We start from the raw sequence: 16,101 nt of genomic DNA, 5'->3' as shown, positions 1-16,101 counted from the left end.
ATACATTATTCATATATTATTTTTCCTGCTTATTTGTTAAGTACATTAGTCTGTTAGTTTCTATATAATGCTTGTGTTGTTGTTTACATTATGGCAGTTCCCATTGCCAAGTGTACTCTAGGCACTCTACTCTCAAACTCTTGAGGGTCAAGAAAATAGTCAATTTCAATATTTAACATCTATAAACCAATTTGAGTTCAGCTGTTGACAATGGTTAACTAATGGCACACAATCAGTCACTTCTTCTGGCCCGCAAATGTACACTTAGGGCCAATGTCAGTAACATGCGTGACAGTCTCTCCTGGCACAGAGTGGAGGAGAGATTGACGGGAGGAATGTACCGAATTGTCTGTTCAGTCAGTTAAAACACAGCTCAAAAACCCATACATACTCCACAAGACACGCAGTCAGGGGTCTCTTCACCCAAGTCAGAACAGCGACTGGGAAACGCACGGTACTGTATAGAGCAAAGTAACTCAAGGCAAGAAATAAAATAAATTGGAAATAAAACATATAAAACAACAACTCAAGGAACAATGCGGACTGTGAAGAGACACACACACTCCCATGATTTTTTTTGTTTGTTTTATATTTCTGTTGCTGTTCTTTTTTTATTAGTAGTCTGTATTTTGTCATGTTTTGTGTGGACCCCAGGAAGAATAGCTGCTGCATCAACAGCTAATGGGGATCCGAATAAAATAAAAAATGTCTAAGATGATTTGTGCCAACTGCACACTGCCTCTACGTTGGTTCTGTGGGTTGATGTGACAGAGCTGTAGACTTGCAGATGGTGTGCTAACTCCCTCTCCTGGTGACAGGTGGGAATGGTCCTATAGGCCTTTGTTTTACATTAATTCTCTCTCTCGGTCTGTGTCTCTGTCTCTCATCTCTCTATCACTTTTTCTCCCAGCCCCTACACCATTCCAGAGAACAGGCCTCTTTTTGACGACGTGGACCCAAACTACGGTCTCCATGGTTACACGCTACACATTACCCTCCACAACACTGTGACGGAGATCATGTCTGGCCACTTCCCTCAGCTCTTCTGCCGGAAAGGTTAACAAACCACTGTCCACAGGGCTCAGGGTTAGGGTTATCATAGTCTCGCATGGCCGTTCTTCCAAATCTCGTCTCATTGACTCGTCTATTGGAAGTCTGGCGAACTTAAGTGTTGGATTTTGCATTTGAATGGAAGCGCTGGCGTTCATTTTCCATCTAGACACCGTACTCTACCCCCTTTGTAGCTTCTTACTGAGGAGAACTTCCCCAGGCGTTCAAACAGAAGGTGAGAAGCCTGGGCTCCTGAGGAGAATGATAGAGCTGGGTTGTTTTTAGCTTAGTGACACTGTTTAATATCAAGTCTGTACTGAAACTTCCTACAGTACTGTGTGCCCTCGCTCGAGTTACTGAGTCAAGTCTTCATTCCTCTGCCTTGTAGTTGCTCTACACAGCTACTTGACCATAGGCTGTTGTTGATGTCTTGATTTGGTCCTTGTGGTTATCCAGGTCAGATCCATGAAGGTTTCATCCAGCTGAATGCCATCATCAGGAGTAACCAGTCTCGGCAGACCCCTCTCTCTGCCAGGGTCAGCCTGCCCTGGAGGTCTGATGCTCTGGAGGGGACTGTGAAGGTACAGGAAAGGAACACTGACTCACTTGTTTAATTTACAGCAACCACCTGTCATAAGGCCTACCTAACGTTGACATAGCAATGAAATAACAGATGGCATAAACCATCATCACTGATTTTTAGCTAAAGCAGCATTTGTCTGTGTTTTTCTCTCTTCTCTCCTCTCTCTGTGTGTAGAACTGCTGCATGATGAGCCTGACCCTGCTGGAAGAGTCCCAGATACCCTTCTGGTGTGTCAGCACGCCTGTCTCCATGGTGCTGGCCAATGAGGAGCCTTTCTCCTATGACTACCAGGGCCAGCACTTCCTGATCAAGTACCAGGATGCAGAGGGAAAGGTGTGTTTTTAGCGTTATTCAATTATCAGTCATTGGCAGATGCAGCCGTGACTTTTGTTTCTCTACCAAAGTGAATAATAATGATAATTTATGTATTATATTATTTCATATGATTGTGTGTAGGTACAGATGGACGTGGTGCTGCTGGAGGAACAGAGACAGTTCTTCCTTATTAATCTGGTTGTCTACATCAGCACAGTCAAAGTCAACCAGCACTTTGGGCGTGCCTACTAAGGCTACTGACTGTTTAGGGAGTGGGTACTGTAAGTTTGTACTATATGATCTCTGCCTAGTTTTTTAGGTACATTTCCCTATGCCTAGAGCTGTTCTGGTAACCATATTACCGCCACACTGGCAGTCACGAGTCATGAAGGCAGTCAAATTCCACGTGACCGTTTAGTCACTGTAATTAGGCATCTCCAAGCTCTGATGCTACTGCTGGTCATTAGTAGCCTACCAAACTTGCTAACTGCCTGGTACTCAGCACTCTATTGTCTCTCTAATCACTCTGACATCAATGCAAATATATTCAAAAATCTAATCAAACACTTCATGAGAGCCCATCAGCTCATGTTACACAACATTTCTATAGGCTATGCAATTGCGGGAGATAACAGCTAATAAAAAGAGGATGATCCCATCAGCTTTCTATAAGCTAGGCCGACTATATTTATTTCTCAACTTTATTAATATTAAGCACATTGCTTATATTGAAAATAAACCACGGGGAAAAGCGTCCTCCTTTCACTATTTAAGTGCATAGATAACATGTATTTTTTCCTGCTGCCCATTTCGATACAGGTGCATGATAATGGTCCATTCTAAATCAAAACAAATGTCAAACATATATATTATTTAGTATATGTAAAGACAAGATTAAATCAAGAATAGTCTGATGGGTGACAATATTAGCCTATCACTTGTGAATTCTAAATTATCACTTGTGAATGATGCCCCCTATGTTGGAATCGTAGTCGCACACCTCATGTAGCCTAGCATACAGGCCTGTATGTTTTAATAAGGTTTGTATCACAACTAAAGTTGCCCAAAAACTTTTTTAAATTAAGCACATTAATCAGCTGTGTAGAGCCTAACTGGCCCCTGACCATTATTATTATAGAAGCAGCGTGTGAGTTTCAAGTTTGGGGAAGATAATTTTCACCATAAAAATGCATCTTTATAATAATATTACATGCATAACTGCATCTGTGGTCACTTTTGATAATGGTGTTTTCCGCTAATGGAACATTTGTGCTTATAGCCTACTACCATGTGCGCATTGCTGCACATATAATGTGAAGAAATAGCCTAATAGTTTATCAACATTTTAAGCTAAAAGTGCTGATCTGTTGCATCAGCCACATTGCATAAAAATATTTTGGGGATGTTAGTGGTTGTATTCATTTGGGATCTATCGCATCCCACAACTGTCCCAGACTATGTTTGGAATATTTATTTCTTCCACAGAATAGAATAGGTCGACTTTTGTACTATGGGGGTGATGGGTTTGGATTTATAAACTTTGAATATTATTAATCATTTGTTATGCTAGAGACATGAGGGGTGCCATAGTCTAGGGTCTACACCAGAAGTTAATGGTTATCTGTAGGAGGAAGGTATATGGTGGGTGCAATTAAACTGGGAATGTACTGAGTGTAGGGAAAACGATCACATGTGGCCGCCATTGATAAGGCGAGAGAGCCATGAATTAGCGATGCAGGGTGTCCAGGTCAGGTCACGTTAAGGGGGAAGGAACAGTTTATTGCTCGTATCACTTAGTTTCCTGCCTAGCAATAAAGATACAATGTTTAGCGAGAAGGAGACTCCACCCAAAGTGGGGTATGTATACCACCACTGGTGGAACCATGTCTTTGTCGGTACAGCTGTTCGATACTCTGGGATTAATAAACTTGGTTTAAACTTTCATAGTGTCCGTCGTGTTCTTACTCTGATAATTAGAACTTAATAAGAGGGTAGATTGACATAGGCTAGTGCTTTTGCTCTCCGTTAAGCCTACTTATCTTGTTGGCTGACGAAAAGTACATTTGGACAGGTCATCCAATATTTTCAGTATGCACCTCGGAATTGGATAAGGACACGCGCAGTTCTGTCCCTGATGTGTCTGCCTTAACTTGTAGCCTGTGAGAAAGACCCAATCACGTGACGGAGAGCCGTATGAGTGAGAGACGCATCGGATTGCGCAGCACACTCAGGAAGAAGGGCACAACGCAACACTCCGGGATGCAAAAGGCATGGATTTTTTTTAGGGTGCATTACGGCCACAAAGGGAATGCCACTGTGAACTTCGAGGCATTATCAAGTGCTTGTCAAATTGTGAATAAGGGACTATGCAAAATAAAAAACAGCAGAGCTCATGCCTTTCAAGCGACTTCTTTCAAATCATCATTAGTCTCATGAATACATTGGTATTATCAATCAAAACATATAGCCCAACGTTTGTAGAACAACTAAAGTTACGTTAATAACTCTAAATTGAGCATATAGGAGTACCTGTTTCTTTGTTAACCGCACAACACAGAATAGCCGCATGTAGCACTCTCTCAAATCCTTTGGAGAAAATGTCCTTTCTATTTTATTCAGCTTTGTTCAATTGTATTCTTCATAATATAAAATAATGCCACAGAATTATAAGCAAATCTTGTCTGCTAAATGAAGTGTAGCCCACAGCCATTTGGCATAGTCATTTTAAAATGGCTTGTAGGCTATGTGTGGAAGCCAGGAGATGCTAAATGTGTTTATGTTAATTAACGGTCAATTACCATGAGACCGACCAGTTATTTGCTTGACAATCCCTGGCTGACAATTTCGTGACAGCCACAGCCCTACCTATGCCCCAAAAGATCTTTAAAAATACTTAATCTGTTATGTGTTTGTGTGTTTCTTGTCCTTTATGGGAGGCACAATATGACAATTTTTAAATGCAGATGTTTGTCATGGTGACAGCAGATATTATCATAGCCCTGTTGGAACACTTGCTGAATATTTCATGCTAAATTATATTATATTTCAATACAAGTGCCAGACTCCTAAGTTACCATGGTTCAGACATGGAGGGTTCTATTTTAACAAACCCAATGCAATGGTAACATGCTGACTAGACTGGCCACATTGCATGCCCAAGCATTATTTAATTATTTCATCCAAACTGCTTACAAAGATCCAGCAACAAAAAAAAGGACCATATGCATTTCAGGTAAAATAACAACCCACTGTTTATCTCCCAGGACAAATTGGCTATCTACAGTAAGCTAGCTAAATGTCCATGAATGTTTTGTGTGTTCCGACCTGTCCCAAAGTTAATAGAGTTGCTTCTCACTTGGTTTTAGTATTTTAATCTGCCTGTCATGAATGCGTATGGTGGGGATAGACAAAAATGGCAAGATGGCAGATGCACGCGTGAGGCCGGTTTGGTCAAGTTGTAAGCTCTGGCGGTCGCTATAGGTTCAGGGGTGTGTCAAATATTTTTGTTATTTTCACAACCAGAATTATGGGTGCAGCAACTTGAATAAACAAGTTAAGTGTGTAAGCAAGTTGAAGGTGTGTCGAGGCTTGACCCCTCACGGGCCAATCGGGACGTGCTCCATGGCTAAATATGTGGTTGCTTCAAGTTGTGTATTTACAGTCTTTTATGTATTGCATTGTCATCAACTCCAATTTGAATGTTAGTCCGTTATAGCTTAGTTTGTTAAATAGCCTACAGAAACAAAATAACAAAATGTATACCTATCCCATATTTGCTAAACATGTTGAACATGTTTTTGAACAGTAATTGCATGGCTTCCATATGGAAATATATTGATAACATAGCATTCACACTGATATTGGCCTACTGTAAAGTGCATTATGTCTGAGCCATGGACATGCCTAACGTTGTCAATAAGCAAGATTGAATTCACTATTGATAAGACTAGAGTTGGGACAACAAAACGAAAATGATCAACACCGACCATACCGACCACTTATCGCAAGCATTTTACTGATATCGTTCATTACGATAAGTAGCTTATACTAGAGAAATGTGAAGTTTGGAATGAAATAAGTTTGCTAATATGGATAATTGTTAATGGGACAATTGATGGCTACTTCAATAAAACTAGTAGTATTAGTAGTTGAAAGGGTAATTTAATAAAACTGGTGCACATTAATGTTATAAATGTGTCATTCTATTAATTGTTGGCGCATCAATCCAGGCAATTTATGATAAGACCTAATTAGAATAAAATAAAACAACTTGTTTGAAATAGGCTATGTCTAAATAAAGTTACAGGCACCATAATTGCTCCCCGTGGGCATATCATTTTAGGCCTAAAACTACGTAGACTGTGGAGGGTTTTACGCACATCCAAACTTTTCACGTGAGCTGGAAAAAAGATCCAATATAAAGAGAAAGGGGAATGCCTACTCACTGTTACTGTTCCAAAATATACAGTGCCTTCAGAAAGTATTCACACCCCTTGACTTTTTCTACATTTTGTTCTGTTATAACCTGAATTTAAAATAGATTAAATTGAGATTTTTTGGGATCACTGGCCTTCACACAATACCCCATAATGTCAGAGTGGAATTGTGTTTTTATAAAAAAAAATACAAATTCATTACAAATGAAAAACTGATGACTTGAGTCAATTAGTATTCAACCCATTTGTTATGGCAAGCCTAAATAAGTTCAGGAGTAAAAATGTGCTTCACAAGACATAAGTTGCATGGACTCACTATGTGCGCAATAATAGTGTACCCCACACACAATTATATATAAGATCCCTCAGTCAAGCACTGAATTTCAAATCCAGATTCAACCACAAAGACCAGGGAGGTTTTCCAATGCCTCGCAAAGAAGGGCGCCCATTGGTAGATGGGTAAAAACATTTAAACTGACACTGAATATTCCATTGAGCATGGTGAAGTTATTGATTACACTTTGGATGGTGTACCAATACACCCAGTCACTACAACGATAGAGGCATCCTTCCCAACTCATTTGCAAGAGAGGGAAGGAAATCGCTCAGGGATTTCACCATGAGGCCAATGGTGCCTTTTAAAGAGTTACAGTTTAATGAATGTGATAGGAGAAAACAGAGGATGGATCAACAACATTGTAGTTGCTCCACAATACTAACGTAATTGACAGAGCGAAAAGAAGAAAGCTTGTACAGAATACAAATATTCCAAAACATGCATCCTGTTTGCAACAAGGCACTAAAGTAATACTGCAAAATAATGTGACCAAGCAATTATCTTTTTGTCCTGAATGAAAGTGTTATGTTTGGGGCAAATCCAATACAACACATTACTGAGTACCCCTCTCCATATTTTCAAGCATAGTGGTGGCTGCATCATGTTATGGGTATGCTTGCAGTCGTTAAGGACTGGGGAGTTTTTCAGGACAAAAAAGAAATGGAATTGATCTAAGCACAGGCAAAATCCTAGAGGAAAACCTTGTTCAGGCAGCTTTCTACCAGACACTGTGCGATGAATTCACCTTTCAGCAGGACACTAACCTAAAATACAAGGCCAAATTTACACTGGAGTTGCTTTCCTAGAAGACATTAAATGTTCCTGAGTGGCCGAGTTACAGTTTTTACTTAAATCTACTTGAAAATCTATGGCAAGACCTGAAAATGTTTGTCTAGCAATGATCAACAACCAATTTGACAGAGCTTGAAGAATGTTGAAAAGAATAATGGGTAAATGTTGCACAATCCAGGTGTGGAAAGCTCTTAGAGATCACAGCTGTAATCACTGCCAAATGTGCTTCTACAACGTATTGACTCAAGGGTGATACTTATGTCAATTAATATGTTCTGTGTTTCTTTTGAAAAAATTTCAAAACATGTTTTCACTTTGTCGTTATGGTGTTTTGTGTGTAGGTGGGTCAAAAAAAATATTTAATCACTTTTTAATTCAGGTGGAAACACAACAAAATGTTCAATAAATCAATGGCTATGAATACTTTCTTAAGGCACTGCAAATGCCATTATCGTGTATGTGACGTAAGTAGTTTGGAGGCCTCCATTTTAAAAATGGTACAGTAAAAATGCTTCTAGTCCATAACATAGACAGATGAGTAGTTGTTCTCTATTAATTCATTGAGTTTGCTGACATGGATTGTGTATGTGTGCCATTCAGAGGGTGATTGGGCAAGACAAAAGATTTAAGTGCCTTTGAATGGGGTATGGTAGTAGGTGCCAAGCGCACTGGTTTGAGAGAGTCAATAACTGCTGTTTATTTTTTCACACTCAACAGTTTCCCGTGTGTATCAAGAATGGTCTGCAACCCAAAGGACATCCAGCCAACTTGACTTGGAGTCAACATGGGCCAGCATCCCTGTGGAACGCTTGACACCTTGTAGACTTCATGCCCCAAAGAATTGAGGCTGTTCGGAGGGTATAAGGGGGGTGCAACTCAATATTAGGAAGGTGTTCTTAATATTTTGTACACTCAGTGTATATAAAGTGCATTCGGAAAGTATTCAGACCCATTAACTTTTTCCACATTTTGTTACGTTACAGCCTTATTCTATTTTTCCCTCATCAATCTACACACAATACCCCTTAATGACAACACAAAAACTGTTTTTTAGAAATGTTTGAAAATGTATAAAAAATACAAAACTGAAATATCAGTATTCAGACCCTTTACTTTGTTGAAGCACCTTTGGCAGCAAATACAGCATTGAGTCTTCTTGGGTATGAAGCTACATGCTTGGCACACCTGTATTTGGGCAGTTTATTTCATTCTTCTCTGCAGATCCTCTCAAGCTCTGTCAGGTTGGATGGGGAGCGTTGCTGCACAGCTATTTTCAGGTCTCTCCAGAGATGTTTGATCGAGTTCAAGTCCGGCCTCTGGCTGGGCCACTCAAGGACATTCAGAGACTTATCCCGAAGCCTGTGTTGTCTTGGCTGTGTGCTTAGGGTCGTTGTGCTGTTGGAAGGTGAACCTTCGCCCCAGTCTGAGGTCCTGAGCACTCTGGAGCAGGTTTTCATCAAGGATCTCTCTGTATTTGCTCCGTTCATCTTTCCTTCAATCTTGACTAGTCTCCCAGTCCCTGCCGCTGAAAAACATCCCCACAGCATGATGCTGCCACCACTAGGGTTGTTGCGGTGACCATGAAGGCAGTCAAATTCCACGTACTGTTGAAGTCAGAAGTTTACATACACCTTAGCCAAATACATATAAACTCAGTTTTTCACATTTCCTGACATTTAATCCTAGTAAAAAGTCCCTGTCTTAGGTCAGTTAGGATCACCACTTTATTTTAAGAATGTGAAATGTCAGAATAATAGAAGGGAGAATGATTTATTTCAGCTTTTATTTCTTTCATCACATCCCCAGTGGTTCAGAAGTTTACATACACTGAATTAGTATTTGGTAGCATTGCCTTTAAATTGTTTAACTTTGGTCAAACGTTTCAGGGAGCCTCCCACAAGCTTCCCACAATAAGTTGGGTGAATTTTGGCCCATTCCTCCTGACGGAGCTGCTGTAACTGAGTCAGGTTTGTAGGTCTCCTTGCTCACACATGCTTTATCAGTTCTGCTCACAAATTTTCTATGGGGCTGAAGTCAGGGCTTTGTGATGGCCACTCCAATACCTTGACATTGTTGTCCTTAAGCCTTTTTGCCACAACTTTGGAAGTATGCTTGGGGTCATTGTCCATTTGGAAGACACATTTGTTACCAAGCTTTAACTTCCTGACTGATGTCTTGAGATGTTCCTTCAATATATCCACATAATTTTCCATCCTCATGACGCCATCTATTTTGTGAAACGCACCAGTCCCTCCTGCATCAAAGCACCCCCACAACATGGTGCTGCCACCCTGTGCTTCACGGTTGGGATGGTGTTCTTCGGCTTGCAAGCCTCCCCCTTTTCCCTCCAAACATAACGATGGTCATTATGGCCAAACAGTTCTATTTTTGTTTAATCAGACCAGAGGACGTTTCTCCAAAAAGTACGATCTTCGTCCCCATGTGCAGTTGCAAACCATAGTCTGGCTTTTTTATGGTGGTTTTGGAGCAGTGGCTTCTTCCTTGCTGAGCGGCCTTTCAGGTTATGTCGATATAGGACTCGTTTTACTGTGGATATAGATACTTTTGTACATGTTTCCTCCAACATCTTCACAAGGTCCTTTGCTGTTGTTCTGGGATTGATTTGCACTTCGCACCAAAGTACGCTCATCTCTAGTACACAGAACGTGTCTCCTTCCTAAGCGGTATGAGGGCTGCGTGGTCACATGGTGTTTATATTTGCATACTATTGTTTGTACAGATGAACGTGGTACCTTCAGGCATTTGGAAATTGCTTCAGGAATTTTTTCTGAGGTGTTGGCTGATTTCTTTATATTTTCCCATGATGTCAAGCAAAGAGGCACTGAGTTTGATGGTAGGCCTTGAACTACATCCACAGGTACACCTTCAATTGACTCAAATTATGTCAATTAGCCTATCAGAAGCTTCTAAAGCCATTACATCATTTTCTGGAATTTGCCAAACTGTTTAAAGGCACAGTCAACTTAGCGTATGTAAACTTCTGACCCACTGGAATTGTGATACAGTAAATTATAAGTGAAATAATCTGTCTGTAAACAATTCTTGGAAAAAGGACTTGTGTCATGCACAAAGTAGATGTCCTAACTGCCTTGCCAAAACTATAGTTTATTAACAAGAAATTTGTGGAGTGGTTGAAAATCAAGTTTTAATGCCTCCAACCTAAGTGTATGTAAACTTTCGACTTCAACCGTGTATATATATATATATATATGCTCCAAAAAATAAAGGGAACACTTAAACAACACAATGTAACTCCAAGTCAATCACACTTCTGTGAAATCAAACTGTCCACTTAGGAGGCAACACTGATTGACAATACATTTCACATGCTGTTGTGCAAATGGAATAGACAACAGGTGGAAATTATAGGCAATTAGCAAGACACCCCCAATAAAGGAGTGGTTCTGCAGGTGGGGACCACAGACCACTTCTCAGTTCCTATGCTTCCTGGCTGATGTTTTGGTCACTTTTGAATGCTGGCGGTGCTTTCACTCTAGTGGTAGCATGAGACAGAGTCTACAACCCACACAAGTGGCTCAGGTAGTGCAGCTCATCCACGATGGCACATCAATGCGAGCTGTGGCAAGAAGGTTTGCTGTGTCTGTCAGCGTAGTGTCCAGAGCATGGAGGCACTACCAGGAGACAGGCCAGTACATCAGGAGACGTGGAGGAGGTCGTAGGAGGGCAACAACCCAGCAGCAGGACTGCTACCTCCGCCTTTGTGCAAGGAGGAGCAGGAGGAGCACTGCCAGAGCCCTGCAAAATGACCTCTAGCAGGCCACAAATGTGCATGTGTCTGCTCAAACGGTCAGAAACAGACTCCATGAGGGTGGTATGAGGGCCCGACGTCCACAGGTGGGGGTTGTGCTTACAGCCCAACACCGTGCAGGACGTTTGGCATTTGTCAGAGAACACCAAGATTGGCAAATTCGCAGATGAAAGCAGGTTCACACTGAGCACGTGACAGACGTGACAGAGTCTGGAGACGCCGTGGAGAACGTTCTGCTGCCTGCAACATCCTCCAGCATGACCGGTTTGTCGGTGGGTCAGTCATGGTGTGGGGTGGCATTTCTTTGGGGGGCCGCACAGCCCTCCATGTGCTCCATGTAGCCTGACTGCCATTAGGTACCGAGATGAGATCCTCAGACCCCTTGTGAGACCATATGCTGGTGCGGTTGGCTCTGGGTTCCTCCTAATGCAAGACAATGCTAGACCTCATGTGGCTGGAGTGTGTCAGCAGTTCCTGCAAGAGCAAGGCATTGATGCTATGGACTGGCCCGCCCGTTCCCCAGACCTGAATCCAATTGAGCATATCTGGGACATCATGTCTCGCTCCATCCACCAACGCCACGTTGCACCACAGACTGTCCAGGAGTTGGCGGATGCTTTAGTCCAGGTCTGGGAGGAGATTTCTCAGGAGACCATCCGCCACCTCATCAGGAGCATGCCCAGGCATTGTAGGGAGGTCATACAGGCACGTGGAGGCCACACACACTTCGTAGCCTCATTTTGACTTGTTTTAAGGACATTACATCAAAGTTGGATCAGCCTGTAGTGTGGTTTTCCACTTTAATTTTGAGTGTGACTCCAAATCCAGACCTCCATGGGTTGATAAATTGGATTTCCATTGATTATTTTTGTGTGATTTTGTTGTCAGCACATTCAACTATGTAAAGAAAAAAGTATTTAATAAGATTATTTCTTTCATTCAGATCTAGGATGTGTTGTTTAAGTGTTCCCTTAATTTTTTTGAGCAGTATATATATATGTGTGTGTGTGTGTGACATATATACGCTGCGTGCACAATTATTAGTCCAGTGAGTATTCTGATCTTGTCATTATTTCTATTCACATTTTCGAACTCCAAACCATATAAACTTGAATGCTTATTGGATTTAATAATTTTCAGGTGATATGTATTTGTATAATGAGGGAGGGTGTGGCGAAAGTGAATAACACCTGATATCAAGGTGTGCATAATTATTAGGCAGCCTCATTACCTCAGGTAAAATGGGCCAAAAAAGAGATTTAACTGACACTGAAAAGCCAAAAATGTAAAATGCCTTTCAGACGGATGCTACACTCTTTAAATAGCTAAACTATTGAGGCGTGACCACCGGACAATCAAACGTTTTGTTGCGAATAGTCAACTGGGGGCGCAAAAAACGCATGGGGAAGAAAAGGCGCAAATTAACTGCAAAAGACTTGAAGAATTAAACGTCAAACTACTAGGAACCCATTATCCTCCAGTGCCACCGTATTCCAGAACTGCAACCTACCTGGAGTGTTCAAAAGCACAAGGTGTCAAGTGCTCAGAGACATGGCCAAGGTCAAGAAGACTGAAACAAGACCACCACTGAATAAGATTCACAAGTTGAAGCGTCAAGATTGGGTAAAGAAATACCTGAAGACAGATTTTTCAAAGGTTTTATGGACAGATGAAATGAAAGTGACTCTTGATGGACCAAATGCATGGGCCTGTGGCTGGATCAGTAATGGACACAGGGCACCACTTTGAGTCAGGTGCCAGCAAGGTGAAGGAGGGGTACTGGTATGGGCTGCTATCATTGAGGATGAGGTAGTTGGACCTTTTCGGGTTGAAGATGGACTGAAACTCAACTCCCAAACCTACTGCCAGATTCTGGAAGATTCTTTCGTCAAACAGTGGTACAGGAAGAAGTCCTCAGCATTCTAGAAGGCCATGATCTTTATGCAGGACAATGCTCCATCACATGCATCCAAGTACTCCACTGCTTGGCTAGCCAGCAAGGGCCTCAAAGATGCCTGAATAACGACCTGGCCCCCTTCCTCACCTGACTTAAATCCTATTGAGAACTTGTGGGCCCTTCTCAAACGTGAGATTTACAGTGAGGGAAGACAATACACCTCTTTGAACAGCGTTTGGGAGGCTGTGGTTGCTGCTTCAGCAAAAATTTATCATGAACAGATCAAGAAACTGACAGACTCCATGGATGGAAGGCTCATGGCAGTTCTTGAAAATAAGGGTGGCTATATTGGTCACTGAATATTTTTGAAAGGCCAAAAATGTTATATAATTGTCATTTTGTGTTACTTATCTGTTACACTTACTCTAAAAATTGAGAATCAACAAGTGAGTTGAGAGAAATTATTTTTGTAGTTTAGTTGCCTAATAATTGTGCACACTAATAGTTGCCTAATAATTGTGCACACTTATATTTCCCTGAGAAAGACAAAACTCACTTTTCCTTTGTTAAACATTCAGGTTTCAGGTTCAATAACATTTTGGATTGACTGAGAGCATTGTGTTTGTTCAATAATAAAATGAATCCCGAGGAATACAATTTGCCTAACAATTGTGCACGCAGTGTATATATGTGTGTGTGTGTGTGTATATATATATGTATGTGTCTATGTTATTTTTTATTGGAATATGAGATGAATCTAACCCAGTAATTACTTCTATTGGCAATCTATTTGAATTAGCGCTTCAATTAAAATCATAACCATTAAAATCGTATACATGATCATATTTGACAATAGTTTATGGTATTATACAAATCCAATCATGGCTTTACTAATCAGAATATGATTTGAATCAGATCTGTGCTTTTTATGAAGTTCTTGGATGTTTCTCTTTTTCAAGACTGTATTTCTGACCTATTTTATGACAACCAAATGCAATCATAGTTATAGGGAATCTCAATCACTGAAGAGGGTCTAACCGAACTACCACCTTGGAGGCATATACAGTTGAAGTCGGAAGTTTACATACACTTAGGTTGGAGTCATTAAAACTCGTTTTTCAACCACTCCACACAGTTCTTGTTAACAAACTATAGTTTGGGCAAGTCGGTTAGGACATGTACTTTGTGCATGACACAAGTCATTTTTCCAACAGTTGTTTACAGACAGATTATTTCACTTATAATTCACTGTATCACAATTCCAGTGGGTCAGAAGTTTACGTTCGCTAAGTTGACTGTGCCTTTAAACAGCTTTGAAAATTCCAGAAAATTATGTAATGGTTTTAGAATCTTCTGATAGGCTAATTGACATCATTTGAGTCAATAGGAGGTGTACCTGTGGATGTATTTCAAGGCCTACCTTCAAACTCAGTGCCTCTTTGCCTGACATCATGGGAAAATCTAAAGAAATCAGCCAAGACTTAAAAAAAAAAAAAAATTGTAGACCTCCAGAAGTCTGGTTCATCCTTGGGAGCAATTTCCAAACGCCTGAAGGTACCACTTTCATCTTTACAAACAATAGTATGCAAGTATAAACACCATGGGACCATGCAGCCCTCATACCGCTCAGGAAGGAGACTTGTTCTGTTTCCTAGAGATGAATATACTTTGGTGCAAATCAATCCCAGAACAACAGCAAAGGACCTTAAGAAGATGCTGGAGGAAACATGTACAAAAGTATCTATATCCACAGTAGAACGAGTCCTATATCGACATAACCTGAAAGGACACTCAGCAAGGAAGAAGCCACTGCTCCAAAACCACCATAAAAAAGCCAGACTATGGTTTGCAACTGCACATGGGGACAAAGATTGTACTTTTTGGAGAAATGTCCACTGGTCTGATGAAACAAAAATAGAACTGTTTGGCCATAATGACCATTGTTATGTTTGGAGTAAAAAGAGGGAGCTTGCAAGCCGAAGAACACCATCCCAACCGTGAAGCACGGGGTGGCAGCATCATGTTGTGGGGGTGCTTTGCTGCAGATTACTCTGATTAAATGTCAGGAATTGTGAAAAACTGAGTTTAAATGTATTTGGCTAAGGTGTATGTAAACTTCCGACTTCAACTGTACCGTCGGAAGGCAAATACTTCCGCGTATGCTGTGCGTTGCTACCGAACCAAAACATAAAACAAATTCAATAAGTCAATACAATTTGTCTCACTTTTTGAATGAACTTACTGGGTATAAACATATCACATCCTCACACAATTCACTGGCGACACTAAATTTGTTTAGAAGAGGTTGAGAGATCGGAGCATCTCTCCTTGTCATGCATTTTCCCATAATACCATAATGTGCATGCAAATTCTACAGTGCAGATGGCTTGACCGAGGTTTCTGTTTCCATTTAAATTGACCGCAGTGCCTATTTGACTTTGTCCATCAGTCGAAGTAGACTGTCGTGTCTGTCAGCAAAAGCAATGGGAATTAAACACTCTTTAAAAACAATGTTGAAAAGGGGATAATGTTGGCTAACTTCGCTAGGTAGGCCTACGTTGTTTGGGGGAAAAAAAGTGCATTAGGTCTAATTACCACTATGTTTAGTCAACTGTACTGTAAGGGCCGTCGAATTGAGTAGACCAAGGTGCAGCGGGAAAATGTATACTCATCTTTTTATTTATTATAAAAGAAGGAAAAACCAAAAGAAACACTTATACAAAAACGAACGAATGACACTAAACAGTCCCGTCAGGTGCTACATACACTAAACAGGAAATAACTACCCACAATTCCCATTACCAAAACACCCCATACATAGGACCTTCAATCAGAGGCAACGAGGAACAGCTGCCTCCAATTGAAGGCCAAATCAATAAACTAAACATAGAACTAGAAAGA

At 40.9% G+C, this 16,101-nt stretch overlaps 1 protein-coding gene across 1 annotated transcript in view; it reads left to right on the top strand.

Annotated features, from left to right (window-relative positions):
- Positions 1-3,890, top strand: part of fbxo15 (F-box protein 15) — a 30,550-nt gene extending 26,660 nt beyond the window's left edge. Inside the window, exons 9-12 of the mRNA XM_014157193.3 lie at positions 911-1,056; positions 1,507-1,631; positions 1,808-1,966; positions 2,090-3,890. Coding sequence (XP_014012668.2) covers positions 911-1,056; positions 1,507-1,631; positions 1,808-1,966; positions 2,090-2,200 — 541 coding nt within the window. The 3' untranslated portion in view covers positions 2,201-3,890. The remainder of the gene's footprint in view (positions 1-910; positions 1,057-1,506; positions 1,632-1,807; positions 1,967-2,089) is intronic.
- Positions 3,891-16,101: the final 12,211 nt, after the last annotated feature.

Source organism: Salmo salar, chromosome 19, assembly GCF_965601325.2.
Source record: "Salmo salar chromosome 19, fSalSal1, whole genome shotgun sequence".
NCBI lineage: Eukaryota > Metazoa > Chordata > Actinopteri > Salmoniformes > Salmonidae > Salmo > Salmo salar.
This window is presented reverse-complemented; position numbering and strand designations above follow the sequence as displayed.